This window comes from Bombus fervidus, chromosome 2 (assembly GCF_041682495.2).
Source record: "Bombus fervidus isolate BK054 chromosome 2, iyBomFerv1, whole genome shotgun sequence".
Lineage (NCBI taxonomy): Eukaryota > Metazoa > Arthropoda > Insecta > Hymenoptera > Apidae > Bombus > Bombus fervidus.
The window spans coordinates 15,586,722-15,603,921 of NC_091518.1; the positions used below are offsets into that span (position 1 = coordinate 15,586,722).

A 17,200-nucleotide genomic window follows, 5' to 3' on the forward strand; every position below is an offset into this window, starting at 1 on the left:
CATGTACGTACTGCATACACTGTACATATAAATTTAGTTTGAACATAATTCAAGAAATTCCCTTAATCTTTGCAAAAACGAAAGTAGTTTAGTCTTTATGTTTGACAGGGTTTCTAAGTTGCATTATTTTATTTTCTCTCCTCGTTCATATGTTATGTTTCCTGTCTTTATCTCACCTCAATTTTACCAAATAGTTTCCGTTTACCTTCTTCGAAATCTCTTCTGTCGCGTCCAGCCACCTCTCATCTTCTCTTTCTCTCGTTCCTCGCCTTGTTCAAATCATTTCTCATTGGAATCTTCTTTTCTCCTAATCGTTCTTTACATTCCATTCTTCGAGTTTCGTGGATTCGAGTGACATTTTCCTCCTCTTGTACTTTGTCAGTCTTCTAATGGCTTCCTGCTTCTTGCGAACAAGCCAATGGCATGTTCAAAGACTTATCAATGTGTCAACAATTTTAAATAGAGAAGCAGCGTGGATCAGCTTGTTTTTCCCTTCCCGTCTTTCCGCTGGTTCTCACGGTGAAAGTTACTTTCCTTTTAAAAGTTAACGCCATGAGCTCGAATACGGTCCTTTTTTATTTATCAAATAACTGTCGTTGCTACTTGAGTCCATTCGTTGCTCGCGGTGCTTTTTTTTCTCTCTCCTTCGATCAGCGAAATTTCTGCGGCATTAACGAACCATTGTCGTTTCTAAATAAATAGCATTTAAAAGAAAGTTATATTTATAAAATGGGTCACTTACCAGCTTCCATCCATCACTTTGAAATGATTCAGATAAGTAAACGAGATTTTATTCGGGCCTTCTTGTCAACTTCGATCCTTTATATTTTACATGAACTGAGGTCCGGGACAAGCTAGAGTCTATTGGTGCCAGCAACTGTTATCGTCACTAGGACTATAGCTATATGTATTGGGTTCATCGCTATCTTTATTCTTTATTGAATTGCGTTAAAATCGAAGCAACCCTTTGTTCTCCTATGTTCATCGTATCAAATCGCAAAGAGCGTAGGAAACACTCCTTTTCATTTATTCCATGTCGGTATTTCAGAACCTAAGGCACAAAATCCCATTTAATGTCACGTCTACCTTCTTCTTAATCCGTGATATACATGTATATCTAGTTCAATCATTGACTACTATAAAATCACGTTCGAACTACCGCTGCGTGTTATGCTTAAATTTCAATTTCCGATTTTTGGAGTATACGTAATGTAAAGTAAGTAACCGTTCTTCAAATACAACACTAATTTAAAAACAAGGTATAGGATAACGAGATAAAAATGAAAGGTTTAACTTCGCTACAAAAGGCACCCAATACGGTATATTTAGCAAGTAATAAAATACATCGGTGTTAGACACAGTACAATACTGAAATAATCATGTTATTAATGTAAATATATAATATATACATTTCGTTATAATGATGCTGATACTTAAATCTATAGACTAAAATGATCTACTTAAAAAAATATTAATAAATATCTACGAGCGTGTACAATTAAGTGACTATCGGTATCTTAAGGTACCGTGTTATCCCTTATTATCTCGTCGTTTAATTCGACATCCCAAACTCAAAAGCAATACCAAACAAAGAATCGTGGAGAAAATAGAAAATTATTTACTTTTTGTCTCGCTTAGTGTCACTTTCGAAGAGCGGGATGCTCAGCCGGATGCACCGATTTTATATGGCATGGTCACGATTTTCTTCCTCGATCTCGATATATCGAACATTCGATAAATTTCGATTCTCGAAAATGAATCACGGTGTGTATGGTATAATACAACTAAAAGTACGACTCGCAAATAAAAGTAAACGATACGTGGGAGTGCATCAGACTGTGCCGGGACATAAATTTTTCTCATACCGAACTATCGTCTACAACTACGTTTTCTAAATACCTTAATTCTTTTTCGATCGACCCCAAATTACAAACTAAACGAAGTTTTGGTCACTGTCCATAAGGTATCATTCAAAATACCTTGGCAGACCTTGGCATTAACAATGGCTTGATCGACTGACTCGCTTGAAAGCAGCGTAACAATACAGAATTATATAACGGGATAATTGCTGATTGCTACATGCGCCAACGTGATTTTCCTTTCTTCGGTCGCTAGCTCAATGAGCACGTGACTATGTTGGTCGGAACCTGTACAGGTGATTGTGTGCTCTTGATTGAAGTGTTTAGATGGAATATGACGCAAAGCTCTTTATCGCATATATTATTTAATTACAGCAAAACGAGATTGTATATTACGGCGATATACGAATTCCATTTTGTGCTACAAGCATCAGTCAACGAACCATAATCGAACCTGCACAGTTACAAACGTCAAGCTTCTCGAGAAAAAAGAAATTGGCATGAGAAATGCGCGTTATGTATGAAGGGTCTTCAGTTAAGCTCAATCTAAGCTTCCCTAAGACGTCCACATAGTGAAACGAGAGAGAAACATCGCTCAAATGTAAGTTACTTCTTTTGCTTTGTAAATAAAAAAAGAGAGGAATATAGAAAAAAAGAGAAAGAAAAAGAAAAAAGTGAGGGTAGAATTTGGCTTTCGTGTACAGGCCAGAGTTAAATTTACATCTACAGGTGATAAAAGGTTTTACAAATGACTGACATAAAAAGAATATAATATTATATATATTTAATATATAATCTGGAAATAATATTTAGACTATCGGTTATATTACTTGCGGCTATGTCGTATAAACCTTTAATATTACATTATATTACAAAGTGGTATGTATGTGTGCGCATTGTTTTGACATTCCTGAAGGGATGCGTTCATTTATGGTCGGAAGCGCATTCGACAAGGAAACGAACAATGATCTTGGCAACTAATGGAATACCTGAAGAGAAGACGAAACGAGAACTAGTCTTCAGGTGTTTCATTAAAAAAAAAAAAAAAAAAAAACAAAAGGAAAGGAAAAGATAATCTGCGTATTCTCGAACTGTGACGTTATTTAACGATAACGTCCTCATTTCGTAATAAGCGCGAACACAATGTGGACATGGAATATCGATATTTATTCACTACGCATATAAATAAAGTATAAAAGTACCATAAACGAATGGTCGGTAAATCCAAGACAATATTCTCAGTCGCTGATTGATCAGGAATGCCAATGTTAATGAGAGTTAATGGCAACCGGTGTATGCTGTTTACAACACTGCAGCACATCGTGAAGCATGCAGCCATACACATATAAATTCTGTCGGAACACATCTGTATCTATGATCGTTCTCTTGAGCACGTTGGTGGATTCGAGGAGATAGTATAAGAAAATACACGTCGCCGTTACTTCTGAAAAATCAATGGTTTATAAAATTCAGACGTGACAACTATATATGCGATCGCCTAGATCAATGAAATTCGAAGCGTATCAAAAGATAAATTCACTTGAAAGTTGAGCTCTCTGGGACACAAGGTATATTGTGGGTGTTTAGGGTGTGTCTGTGTATGTGTATGTGTGCCTCTTTGCGAATTCTGTTACATAAAACAGGATTCACATTAAACGTTTTGCAACAGACGCTCGTGACGGAACTCACGTGATAAGCGTAATGCAGCGATCTATTGGACTGTGTTTACGGCGTTGTTACATGCCATCTTATAGCTCGTGGTCATTCATCGAACTACGATTGCCCAAGAAAAATACGCACTCTAGTACTCTCTATTCAGTTACACGCACGTGGTCGTCGCCACTTTCCAATGAAAAATTTTATGCAATTCGAGTGAGTCACACTGCGTTCACTATAAGACAACTTGCAAGTGAATCGACAACACGTATGTATATAATATATACTCTTTTATATCAGAGCCGTGCCGCCCTTTTCAGGGGTGACACTTATAAATTAATGGACATGTCTTGGTCGTAAGGGGTGAGATTCGTATCGGACGAAGAAGCCGAGGTAACTGTTGCTGTCGCGGTTGCGCTGGTCGGTGATTGGAGAGGCGTCGACGTCGTTGGTAGATGGGACGTGGGACTTTCCAGAGTCGAGTTCCAGTGACTTCTCTCAGTTCCATCGCCACCATCGTCCGAAACGATTGAAATATCGGCTATTATGCCGCTTTCTGCAATCCACACAATGGTAGTATAGACAGGAATCTTATAGAAACTAATACACCATAATATATATGGAAAGAATGTTATACACGTACCAACACTGCACTGACTGTTGAGCGTAGTACTACGATGATGAGGTCGAGGACTTGTATCCAAACCGAGATTCAACGTCGTCGGAGGACCGCTACTTCCGCCGCTACTCGATGACGAACTTACGGAAATTACACTGTGCGGCCTCCTGCTGCAGCGTCCCGAGTCCTCTGACATTGATACTGCTATCGAGTTTCTAAATCTAGGTGCTGCTTAATAGCAAGCAATTAAATTAATAGCTATACAGACCTTCCTTCGTAGGTGATTTAAGATTATTTAAAGTCATGAAAGATCATTCTGTTCAAAATAATCGATCGTATACTTACTTTTCGAGAGTTGAGCTACACTGATAGAACGATCATTGATCTGATCCGCGCTAGGCCTAATGTCCAAACAAGGTTTATTTCCGATGCCCATGCTCGACATCTCTGCCAGGCGCACTTCTGTCGTCACAAAAGGCGTTCTCGTTAAGTCGGCCCGCAAACACGGTTGCAGGAAGCTATATTTCAAAACGTAGCGTACCTCTGTTTCGCAGCGCCTGTTTCCATAAAAGGTTGCTCAGTTCCTCCGTCCAGGCTTTCTTAATGTCCTCGCTTGCACACTGCAACGTGTACGTGTCGCCTGGTTTCCTCTTGCGGAACCAAATCTCGAACTTCGTAGGTGAGTCCGCGATCACGGCGGTCAACCCGATGTCCGTCGTTTTGATGCTGTGCTTATAGATGTAAATATCGAGGTTCTGAAAAAGCAAGCAACCCATCGTTTGTATATCGCGCAACGAACAGATCGGTAAGCTACGTGAAGTAGATTAAACAGCTGTCTCACCTTTCTGTCGGGGAATCTTCTCGCTTTGCTGAAGAGAATAAGGTCTTCGAACAGGAAAACTTGTCGCAAGCATTTCTTGCCTTTACCCTGCCACACCAAGAACTCGTTTTGACGAAGTAGTCTGCCCTGCTCCTTCACGTTCACCTACAATTTACGTAAATTTTACCGTCTATAGAATCCTGTTCCTACGACAAAGAACGACTTTCCATTGCTATTGTTGACACGATCGTCTTCTACTATTTATTACATTATTATTTAGTTACAATATCGCGTTTCTAGAATAGTATTGTATATTAAATACGTGGACATACATCGCAATCTCGAAGGGAATCCATCGCCAGCAGGTCATTCCCGTGACGTAGTTGGAATCGTACCATCTGCTCAGCCGCCCTCAAGTCCGCCTCCCCTTCGACCATTGGTTTCATACCGTCGTCCTTCTCATCCTTCTCGTCTTTACCGGACATTTGTTCCGAGAGATCAGTGCCCGCTTTGACCAGCTGCTGTAGCAGTAGCGCGTACTTTCCCATTCGTTGAACCGGCTTCAGTAGGTAACTAGCAAGGTCCATCTTGTCACCGAGCTCGAGTTGCTTCTGCTTGAAGAACGCGGTGCCGTACTCGGCCATCAGGGAGTCGGAATTTGGTTTGTTCTTGTTGTACAGTGCATAAAGGTAGAATTTTTTCTCCTGCAATGTGAATATAAAGCAAAAGCGATGATCAGTAAAGTAAAACATTCAACACGAAGAAGATAAATTTAAGAGAAGATCCATGAAAGAATTTGAAAGAAATAAAAAGACTCACGTGTCTGAGGAAGCATTGTCCCACGTTCATTGGCGACTGTTCGCACTGTTCCAGTTCCCGTAGGAAATGCTGACTATGAAACTCGTATATCTTCTCGACGTTACCGAAGATCACGTTGCGTTGTCCCCTGAGCGCCTGAGGAATGTCCTCCCTCACCAGCTCCGGAATATAATTCTTTTAAAAACAGCGATAAACGTTAATCGCGATATCAGCAAAATACGATGCGACGCGTATGTTAAGCGATACGAAGCAAAACAGTTACCTCTATTATATACTCGAGAGACTTTACGTAGTCCCGCTCGGTCTGTATCATTTCCCTCATTATGAGCAGTATTGTCCTGCAAGGTGAAATTCCTCGTTAACCACGTTGCCGCGCATGTAACAATTCCGCATAATCGCACGATAGAATTATTATAGATAGGTATTGTTAGCAAGGCTGAGCCGAGGAACACGGAAAAAGAATCGAAAACGTAACGAGAAATCCGCTATCTCTCACGCGGGGTTTTGAACACATTGAGGAACTTTTATATCCCTAGTGAAAAGCTTTTAACGAGAATATTAATCAGACTCGTGATAAATAACAATGCCAGTTGCACAGCACATGCATATATATTGAGACTAATAGAATAGTAAAAAGAATATTACTTTGAAATAAAACAGAATTTTTATTACGTACTTTTTGGCCTTCATTCCAGGAGCAATGCTGGCAGCTCTGTGAAGGTGTGAGTTCACCGGTGGCTTGACCAGCCTTCGTGGAGCAGGGCTTCGGGGTGGCGTTCGCGGAGGAGAGCAATCGAGCAGCTGTTCGGCGCTCTCTCGAAGCTCCGCGATGTTGTCCAGTACCGGTCGACCGCCGCTTCCTGCCGATCCTACGCTCTCCATGGGACAAGCGTACGATGCGCTGCTGTCGCTGTCATCCCACGAAGTTCCTGGAACAGTCGTAGCACATTGCAGTGGAGACACTTCCGAGGAACGAACGGGGTAAGTGAATGAATCTTGGAATATTTTCAGCTTGTACTCTTTTCGCTTTATCTCGGTATAGTTTTCATATCGTGTTTCGAACGTTAAACGCGGACAAGGTTATACAACTTATAAATGGACGTTCACACGCACTTAATTTTTATCAACTTTAAGTCTAAAACACAATTATACTATGAATGATGGATCGTTCTATATTATCTAAATAAAAATATCCTTTTGTGTTTAACAAGAATAATATTTTATGCGTTCTAACGTATATAATACCAAACATTGTGAGCATAAAGTAAATAGATAGTAAAGAGCAACAGGTCTACGTACTCTTCGTCAAACTGTCCTCCCAAGAGGTAGCAGACTCCGAGGCGGCGAAGGATCTCCTCCTGGCTGGACTGCCGGGTGCGGAAGTCGTCCTCGCCATTTCCAGCGCTTCCGCGCACTTGTTCCTGGCGATGCGGCATTGTTCCAAGAGGATCTCGTTACCGAGCTTCTCGGCGAGCGCCATCATTTCCGTGAAATGCTCGGGAGGCAAGGGTGGTCTGGCCATCAGAAACTGCTGGGCCCCCCGTTCGCCAGCGAGACGAGCCTCCTGGGCCCACTCGTACGCCCGATCTTGAAGCAGGCAACATCTCGACGTGTCTTCGAGGTATTCGCGCCTGTCCTCCAGACGGGAACCGAATCCTCGAAGGTGATGCTTCAAGGATCTCGCGAGTTCGCGAAGTCCGCTCGCACTCGCCGCCTCGGCAAGGTCGCTTCCTTTGTCAAGATGTCTCTGTAACAGAAAATGATAATTCGGTGATACTTCATCGTTATTCTAATCGTCAGTTCTGATCGAGATATTAATTCATTAAATACACCATTGTTTACTGCAAAAGAATTTATGAGTGTCAAAATTATGCGTGGATTATACTAAATAATTCAGTTACTCCATTCACAATATATATATACACATTGGATCAGCATATGACTATGAGAAGATTCATTACTATAAAACAAAGAGATAAAGCAAACGACCATGTGATTCCACGCTATTTCTAGATTTATTGTTTCTCCTCGAATGCGATTCCCCTAGAACTGTGTTTGTTCAGATTTGCCATGAATACGATATTGTGTGTAAACACACGAAACTATTTCATCGGTCTGACCGTAACAAAAGAGAACAATAAAGACCCTGCTTCTTCGGTGGAAACGATATCCTGTTCTGAGCGAATCGAACTGGAACTCCCGCGGTGCAGTAGGGAACCGTGCCTAATGGCGGGACCATAAATCGACATATGGGGAAAAGAACACAACGATGAGCAAGGGAGTTCGTGCTCTTCGCTACAGGACATTGTCTATTTGTGCATGGAGCGAATGGGAGACTGTTTACACAAAACCTACTTCATTTATAATCTATAGCCTACAGAGTGTCCATCTATGATGAACTATTCTTTCGCAAGGAATATAAATTATATTTGAAGCAAATATTTATATGGATAACGTTAATTTAGAACTTGAAAAATTTATAGAAAAATTTACAGGTTCACATGTTCAGAAATTTACCATGACTTTTATTGTTCGAATGATGAACGATATTTTTTACACGATATCTATCATACTTTGATTTTGACGTAATACAATGGTATCAAACGAGACTCGACAAAAAACTCGATTTCAGCGATCGATTTTCAATACATCGTGCTGGAATAACTACCATTATCCCTTACGCGAGTAATATGTAACAGCGATCGTAGAAGCGTGAAATCCCGTTGGACATGGATTAGTAACATCCTGGAACAAGGACAATTTCGGTAGAGTGGCCATGCCGAAAATACATCACGTTTCACAGTACACGGGTTGAATCGTATGTCCAAATTATGAACAAGATAGATGCTTCGTGCAACCGTTCGGTTCGCGATCTTGACGATCCAATATTCTTCCTCGAACGAATACAATCCATAAATTTCCTGATTTCCTAAACGAACGAATATTTTGTACTTATTCGTGAGCATTGCTATTTGGATTACCACGAACGAACTTCAATCATGAGTTTGCAGGGTTGATCAAGGCAATTTCTGAGAGTTTCCAAAAGTTGGGGGGATCGCCGGAGATACAAAATATTTAGAAAATTGAATTCGAGCGACGAATTGTTCCATTTCCGTTGGCAGAAGTACACTTGGATCAAAGTTTCTACGTTTCGCGCTTCACGGTCGACTGAAAGCATCACTGGCACAGGATCCCGAAACTAGGGGAAGAAATACCTCCTTTCTGCTTTCTGTATTTACCCTCTCCTCTTGGACACGTGGCAGGATCCCTTCTTAAGCCGTCGGAAATGGTTCTCTCTGCTCTTGGAACGGAGGATCGCGACACGTGCAACGGTGCACGTTAACGAAGTGTATCGAGAATATCGTTGAAGTTCGTCCGTAGCTAACGAGCATCGTTAACAAACGCTGCTCTAAAATTACTTATTTCAACCATATCGATATCGCTGGTATGTTATTGAACATTCGATACAATAGAAGCACGTACAATTCGTTACGTATTCGCAAAAATATTCAGTGATCGCATGTCAGATTAGTCGTAAAATGTTAAAAGATTTTGCAAAAATCTGCAAAAATTACAAATACGTGGCGAAATATTACATTCACGGAATAATCGAAATTACGAGTCAATTACGTAAGATTAGAAGTTTCCGTAAGTGGATATTATGTATTTCGATCTGACGTAACGATTAAAAATCTCATAATATAATACTTCAATACCGAGTTTTATTCGAATTCCTCGCTGTTAGAAAAAAAGTATCATTCTGTCTGTATCAGTCTGTTAGCAGAATTTAGGTGATTATTATTTTATTTCATTTGATGGTTATTATTTATATAGGATAGTATGTTTCATCGATGTATAATACTTAAGTTCAGTTATACCTGTTCGATCGTATGGTGGCACTACAGAAAGTTTCCAATACAAACTGCGATATCGTAATCAGTACGGCGTCGACCTTTCGCACGACACGTCGATCGTTTGTAAATTCCTGCTCTCTATTCGGAAAATGTATTCGCTGATTTTCTCAGGTACTGTGTTTCTTTCTGTCACTTGTCTTATTTATTCATCTTTGTATATTTTTGTATATTTACATTCGTAGATAATTTGTAGATAATTTGTAATAATTATTAGAATAATTTGTCTGGAACAACGAATAAATTATAAAACAGTTTATCTTACACAAATTGCAACTTCGATATCTGGACACAAGGCAACCATTAATCAAAATTAATACGCCAATACCACTGTACCAACTATTACGGAACCAGAACGCTTGACGAAGTTTCAATTAGGATATTGAACTTCTCGTATATCGCTCGACCGATTATGAATGGCTGGCTCGGTGCGTAAAATATTACCAAGGGAAACTGACAACGTTTCACCGTCGCGTTTAATCAACAAAATCATCCCAATGCGGGGCGTGTTCCCTCGTGGACCAGTCTACGATCTTGTCAAACGGAAATCTCGAAATTCAGGTTGATTACTGATTTGGATTCGGGTAGAAATTTGCCCGCATCTTTACGAAATCGAGTGGCCCGCATTTAACAATATGAAAGCGCACGAAATACATGCGCGATCAAGAATACTATCGTGTCCCCGATAGAGAAATCATTCTGCGTTAGTCTGGCGCAAGGAACGCCGCGAAAGTATGCGCGTACATACTTTATTTCACTATATTTCCATATTTATAAGCGTTTGTTCGCGAATACTAACATTTAATTAATTTGCTGAAGACACGATAACCTGCTGCTCGAATTCTCTCGATCACCGTAACGGAAAGTTTTCGCAACGGGCAACAGAACGAATCTATTAACACGATTTTTGAAATTTTATTCATTTTATGCAACATTTAAAAGAAATTTTTTCCAATATGGCAGTTTTTATTAAACGAAGGGACTTTAGTGCTGTTTTAATGCAACTATAAACAGCACAGTTTTAATTCAAGATTTTCACAGACTACGATTCGAAAATACGGCTACATCGATAATGTAATTTTATTACTTCCATTCACGATCTTATTATATTGATTCTACCGATATAAAAACAGGGGTAGATAATAACTAGAAAAGATCGTATAACATATCTTAAGACACAAAGTTTAATCAAGAGTTCCATTAGTTACCATCATCCCTATAATTACGCCCGAAGAAAGAAATCACCGTAGACGTAACACGGGTGCATAAGATTTCGCAATTAATACGCATTACCTTTCTCATTTCCCGGTTATGTCTACCGTTCCTCCCACCGTAACGGACATAATCGAATATTATCATTAGCCGCGGTTCTTGCTCACCATATATACCTCACAATTCTCCCCATTAAACAAACATACCGGTTACATAAATAAACGGCAAAAGTACATCATCTGCACGCGTATTTAGAACGCCTCGATGCACGCTGTCCGCAATTACTATCCATCGATCGTCATCGGTGGATCGTGACGCGACAAATATCTACGGTTGCTGTTGCGTAACGAGGCTCGATCGGTGGACGCAACAGGAAAATCTCGGTGAACCACCAGGTCGCGGCTGGTTATTATGGCGGAATGTAGAAAGGCGCCTCTCGTCGTGCATAATTGCCGAAGCGTGAAAGCAGATTAGCTAAAAACGTGATCAGCCGCGTGCACAGAGACCACGGATTGGAACAGTGAACCGTGTGCGCCCATTAATTGGTACGTATCGACGATTAACACGATATATCGTCAATTAACGCGGTCTACGCTCGCGGTTTACACGACGATCCTTCATGAGAGTATAAAGACGATGTCTGTGTAACAGGATTACACTTTCTAATGAGATTGCCGAGTATTTCTGCGAATACGAATGTTAGTTTCGTGATGTGTAATGAGATTCGATTGGAAACGCATGGCTTTATAACGGCATCTACGTGAAATGTTCTGGTGTCTGACGTTTTACACAAGAAGAATACACCTTTTGTTTTCAATCGAGAAATTGCAAGTTATGATCGCCTATCTCGAGATCTAATATCGTTGTGTAATTATTGCATATCGTTTGAAGATAGCTCTTTAGATATTTGCATTTGATTCTTCTTTATTTGTAATAGGATAAATCTTGAACTTTCAAACAATTTGAGTGGTTAATTCCTATTATTTAAGTGGAATACTTACTGGCACGTAGACAAGTATCATATTGAAATACGAAGTGTACATTTATGTAGAATCTATACAATCTATCTTACCACATAGCTAATAAATGATATGTAACGATCCGATAGAACGTTAAGTGCAATAACCGAAACACCTAGTGGTTTCCGTAATTTCAGTATTACCGCATCGATGCATACATTTATAAAAACAATACGATTGAAAAAACACTGATTAAAAAGTAGGTTATTTACATAACGTGGCTTTTACGGGTCGGATTTTTACAATCGAAACCATTTGCCTACGAACCATATCCTAACATACTTTATCAAAACTTTCAATATTAGTCTCAATTAATAACGAAATATATTTCTATTAAGAAAAGTTGCATTCCATGAGAGTTATGTATCGAGGAGTACACAAATCTCTTGTCAACTTTCGAGCGCTATCAAACCCTTCTAATCGTCGCGTCCTCGACATGGCCCGTTTATCATCGACGCGTGTCGGCGCGCTTCCGCGTCTATGGACTTTCTTGTACAGCCGGGCGAAGTTGTTCTACCGGTAGTCGCGTAGCTTTTCAGAATCTCGACGAACGAACCGGACATGTTGACCGCGTCGCGTCGAGAAGATGTGCGTCGTCTCAGGTCCGGTTGCGAACGGTTTTCCTAGCCGAACCGGCCCGTTGAATTACGAAAAACGAGCTTCCATGGCACACGATATACCAAAGGCGCTACTGCAACCGAGGTTGTTGACCATCGTGGAATTTCATGCAAGAAAGTGCCACTTACCGGTCCCGCGAAAGCCGCCTGCGATCGGAATTTCGAGTCGACAATGCAGCGGGGCGGGAACTCAGCCTGCCTGTATGCTTGGTTCGTTGACACCTCTCTTAGGTGTGACTGATTGTCAGGAGAATTAATTCAGAGGGTACATAATTTTGTGTGTTTGCTTCTTGGAGTGCGACTGGTATTTTTAAGCGTTGCGTCAAATGTAAGCTCTTCACTCTCTCGTCTTTTACGAAACAGATCGTGTTAGACTTACGCTGCCAGTCATAAATGTTACGACACTTGTTACGGTTATTGGAAAACCATATCAAATTTTACCTTATTTAATCTTTTATGAAATATGTAATATGAATGAGTAGATCTATAGTAAAGTGACTAGAAAATAAAAGCAGAGAAAACTTGTACTACATATCAGCAGGTGTGCTAATCCGTAATGTAAAAATAGAGTCAATCAATTTAGCTACGCAGAGACTCATATGCCTCACCAGTGGTTATAGGATTTGCTAATAAATATAGGTGTATCGTGACAGATTAATTATTCATCATATTTGAACGCGGTTTATTCATATTCTACGTGGTTTACCCTTTCCATTTACGAGCGATTCAACATAAATGTTTACGGCTGTAAAGCGCGAAAACGAAGGTATGTCTTTCGGGGTGTGACTGGTATTCTTCGATCATTGGGTCAAATGTGAGCTTTTCAAATTTTTCTCCATCCTTGGAGATAATTGTATATGATTACGTCTTGGCAACGATTGTAGAATAGTCGATGAATAGACGCGTATCGTGAAAACTCAATTATTCAGCACATTTGCCCAGGCATCCCAGGAGGTTTACCCTTTCGTTTTACGAGTGATTCGCCGTGAATGTTTATGAGTGCGAACAAGCGTGAAAGCGTAGATTTCTGGTCAAGGTATCCACCAAGCCTAGGAACTCACTATTTGCACCTGCAGCGAGAAAGTACTAGCGGAATTTTCTTCAGAACTTGCTCGGTTACGTTCGATTCGATCGGAAGTGAAACGTCTAGCGTGGCTAAACAGCAATTTATTCGTTGCTTCAATGACAGACATTTCCTTCTGGCATTGAAACGATCTTCTGACACCCATCATTGAATTTTTTACGATTCCTAGTGCACTTGACTCGATGAAATTCTGCATTTTTCTTTTTATTACTCTCCTTAAAGACCTATCAAAGTATAGATTTACGATAGAAATTTCTAGAAATCAGATAATATAATAATACCAACTATCAAAGTGATGATTAAATCGTTGCGTATCTCTTATATCTTTCTCAAATACTGATAGATCAGCTACGAGTAGATAAACTCGCTATCAATATATCTATGCAACTTGTATCACAATAAAGGAACAACGATCTCTGGAGTCACTTATAATCCCAGACACGTCAAAGATTCTCTAATTCACTTCGAAATAGACAACACTCGGTAGTCCATCATTGGACTTCCTTACAAATGGAAAAACGAAAGCGATCGCGACATTCGCCATGGTGTATTGTTTCTATCGTCTCTGCGGACAGCTGGAAGTTTCTCAGCTCGTGGCTGACAGAGCCTAACGACGCAGTCTTCCCGGTAACAAATCACCTGCCGCGATAACTTTCTCCTATCGCGATTCTATGACACGTTCCCGAAACGTGGAGCTGAAAATTCTACGTGATGCCACTGTGCATACGCCAAGTACCGTCATTGCTCTAAGATTTACGAACGTGCAAGATGAAACGATTCACAACGTATGCCATATTACTGTACTGTCGTATTTCAAATCATGTAAATACCCATTTATATAACTACTTGTTTAAGCGATCGCTGTCAAGTTTAATTAGGAAGTTCTCAATTTCTCAATTCTAATTTTACGTACTTATCAATTTTTAAACCACGTTGAGAAACTGTCATCAATTACTTTTTTTTTTTTTTGTTTATACGTAAACTGCAAATGGTTATACAAATTTTCGGCATTTGTGCATTTTTCTAACATCGATAGGCGAACAAAATTCTGGTTATGAATGAAATGATAGAAACAGGGTGTCTTTATTCTCCTCCCTTTTGTTACTAATTTCGAATGTACTATGTTGTATATTGAATTATAATGAATGTTACTAATTGTAAGCGCTAAGATAGACTAATAATTATCCGGTTTATAAAAATTCCTCGCATTCCATAAATAAATTAATAATCAACTAAATTTCAGAAAGTGTCAGCATAGAATAAGTAAAAGTGACATGTAGAGAGTCACTTAATGATTGTGAAATTTCATGGCCTCCGGATACGAAGTCTTCTCGAGGTCGTAGGTCGAAGAAATTCCATCGATCCGGGGAATTTTTATGAGGCCGATCGCGTTAGGGACGACGGTGATCGGCATCGTTGAAAGTAGTCGTTCCACCAGTTGGTTAGATCGAAGGATCCGAGGAAGGAATCGCGAAATCGTGCTGACGAGTTTTTGCAACTTGCGGCGCGTACGCGTGGAAAATTGCCGCGTTATTTGCCGACTGAATTATGTAGCTTTAGCGCGGACGGAAATTGTCGAAAGTGAGAGTACGTATTCCGTGTGCGTTGTTCATTTACTATGATTCGTTGATCGTTTCTTTGCCCTTGGGATATATGGAATCACAAAGAAGAATTCCGTGAGGATCCGAAGCGACTTCATTAAGATTCACATCGAACATAAATTTCCGCGTCGAGGCTGTGAAAGTGATGTGAAATTTCTACCGGTCGAGGTCAATGATGTTCCTTTCCACGAGTTATAGGTTTTTTAAGCCGGCTCCACGGATAAGGAGTTTGTCGGATGGAACAAAAAGTTTCGTCGCTCGTTATCTCATTACTTGCCAATATCGAAGAAACATCGGAGGCTGTTGTTCGTTATACTTAAATTTCTTCATTCGATTTCTTCGGATTACTCTATTCTCTTGAAACTCAGATTTTAAACACAAAAACTTGGAGAACTTGTTATCTCCTTATTTTCTTCCCAACAATAAAGAAAAATCTGAAAATTTTTTCCTTTGTAATTCGACATCCTTTTCTCTCTATAGGATTTTCCTATTTTTTAGTTGAAGTTTTAAACATTAAGGTTTTGCTTGGTCAAGAACTAGCATGCGCAAAGAGATCAAGGCGAATAAAATCTGAATCAAATGGCTCATCGGTGGGCTATGTACTAGCAATTCGTCTCATCGAGTCATTTATTAGAACACAGGCGCGGCATCGTTGCGCGAACATAGATCGTTAAGAAGATTCTACGACCTGAACGACACTCAACCGTTTACGATCTAGATATATTCTATCTAAGAAAGCGTTGCGGTTTAGTTACTTGATATACTTCGCGGTATTTTGTATCAATTTGTCGATAATTTAGCTGGTTTACAACTGTAATACGAGTAATTCTCGTTTAAAATATCGTCCGTTTAAAATAATGAACCCTTTCTTTGATACAATCACGCAATTTATCGAAAAAATGTCAATTATTTATCATTCTGTTCGCTTCTGTCGTCATTTTTTCTAATAAATTCTAATAGAAATTAACAAGTTAGATTGCGCGCGTTGAACTTAAAACGTCGTCAAAAAGCGTTCGCGTAATTTACGATATTTTCAAGCGAGAAATATGAGAAGTCAAGCACACTCTCGTGGTTGCATATTTGACTCTTGACTATTTCCCCACGCACTCACTGTGCCCTTGCACCTTTATTCTCCGTGCGTGACATGCCTCTACTCCATAGAAGACTTTGAAAACCGCAGCACGGTATACTGTCGTTGTGGTTCTGTGGTTCTTTCCATAGCTTCGGAGAAAAGGGCATAGAGCTCGCAAACAAACTCAAACTGAATTCATACGAACTATCGAATCCATTGGCATACTAATTTTTCCACACTCAGCGTTCCTGTGTATACTATTCCATATATCAACTACATTTATCATTTATTACTATGAATAATCGCTAACGAAAACTTTCCAACAGTCGTTAAGGCTTAATATGACTTCTTGAAGTAATAAGAGTCAAATTAATAAGAAATAGCCATAATATCTTAAACCACGTGAGAGATGACTATGCATATCAATAGATTAATATTTAGTCATCGTCAATTTCTGAAAGGATCAGATTACCTTTAGAAACTTAACATTACAGAAAATCATGAAAATTCACCGTGATTACTACTAGCAGAGGATCACTAGCGATTTCTGATCACGCGGTAACGGATCCAGTCCGTGTTTGTGAAACTTGCAAAGGTTTCGTAAGTCACGACACGTCGATCGCAACGGCGCTCCGGAAAAAGCATGAACGCTTTCGATCCGAAGATTTTCGATCCACTTTAGTCGGCCACGTCGAACGACCGAATACCTTTCCAACTTTCTACATGCAAGATTAAAGTCTAATCATTTCTCACCGACATTGTAAAGAACAGGTTTCTTTTCTATCCGCAAAAGCGAGCAAACTTCGTTAGTGAGAAGCGCACGCAAAACAGAACGACGATGGATCAGCATACTCGCGCGTAATTTAACGACCCCATGCAATGTTTGTCATTCACGACAGAACGAACGCGAC

The 17,200-nt window shown here is 39.9% G+C and overlaps 1 protein-coding gene across 4 annotated transcripts in view; it reads right to left on the reverse strand.

Annotated features, from left to right (window-relative positions):
• Positions 1–2,621: 2,621 nt before the first annotated feature.
• Positions 2,622–17,200, reverse strand: part of LOC139994041 (uncharacterized) — a 303,249-nt gene continuing 288,670 nt past the window's right edge. For 2 of the 4 annotated variants that reach the window (XM_072016315.1, XM_072016343.1), the window contains exons 14-23: positions 7,073–7,520; positions 6,450–6,702; positions 6,036–6,111; positions 5,774–5,947; positions 5,287–5,658; positions 4,976–5,119; positions 4,676–4,889; positions 4,480–4,596; positions 4,159–4,365; positions 2,622–4,071 (exon numbers count right to left, since the gene is read on the reverse strand). In XM_072016315.1, coding sequence (XP_071872416.1) covers positions 3,845–4,071; positions 4,159–4,365; positions 4,480–4,596; positions 4,676–4,889; positions 4,976–5,119; positions 5,287–5,658; positions 5,774–5,947; positions 6,036–6,111; positions 6,450–6,702; positions 7,073–7,520 — 2,232 coding nt within the window. In that variant the 3' untranslated portion in view covers positions 2,622–3,844. The remainder of the gene's footprint in view (positions 4,072–4,158; positions 4,366–4,479; positions 4,597–4,675; positions 4,890–4,975; positions 5,120–5,286; positions 5,659–5,773; positions 5,948–6,035; positions 6,112–6,449; positions 6,703–7,072; positions 7,521–17,200) is intronic. The other 2 variants (XM_072016324.1, XM_072016334.1) reach the window with 2 other exon arrangements.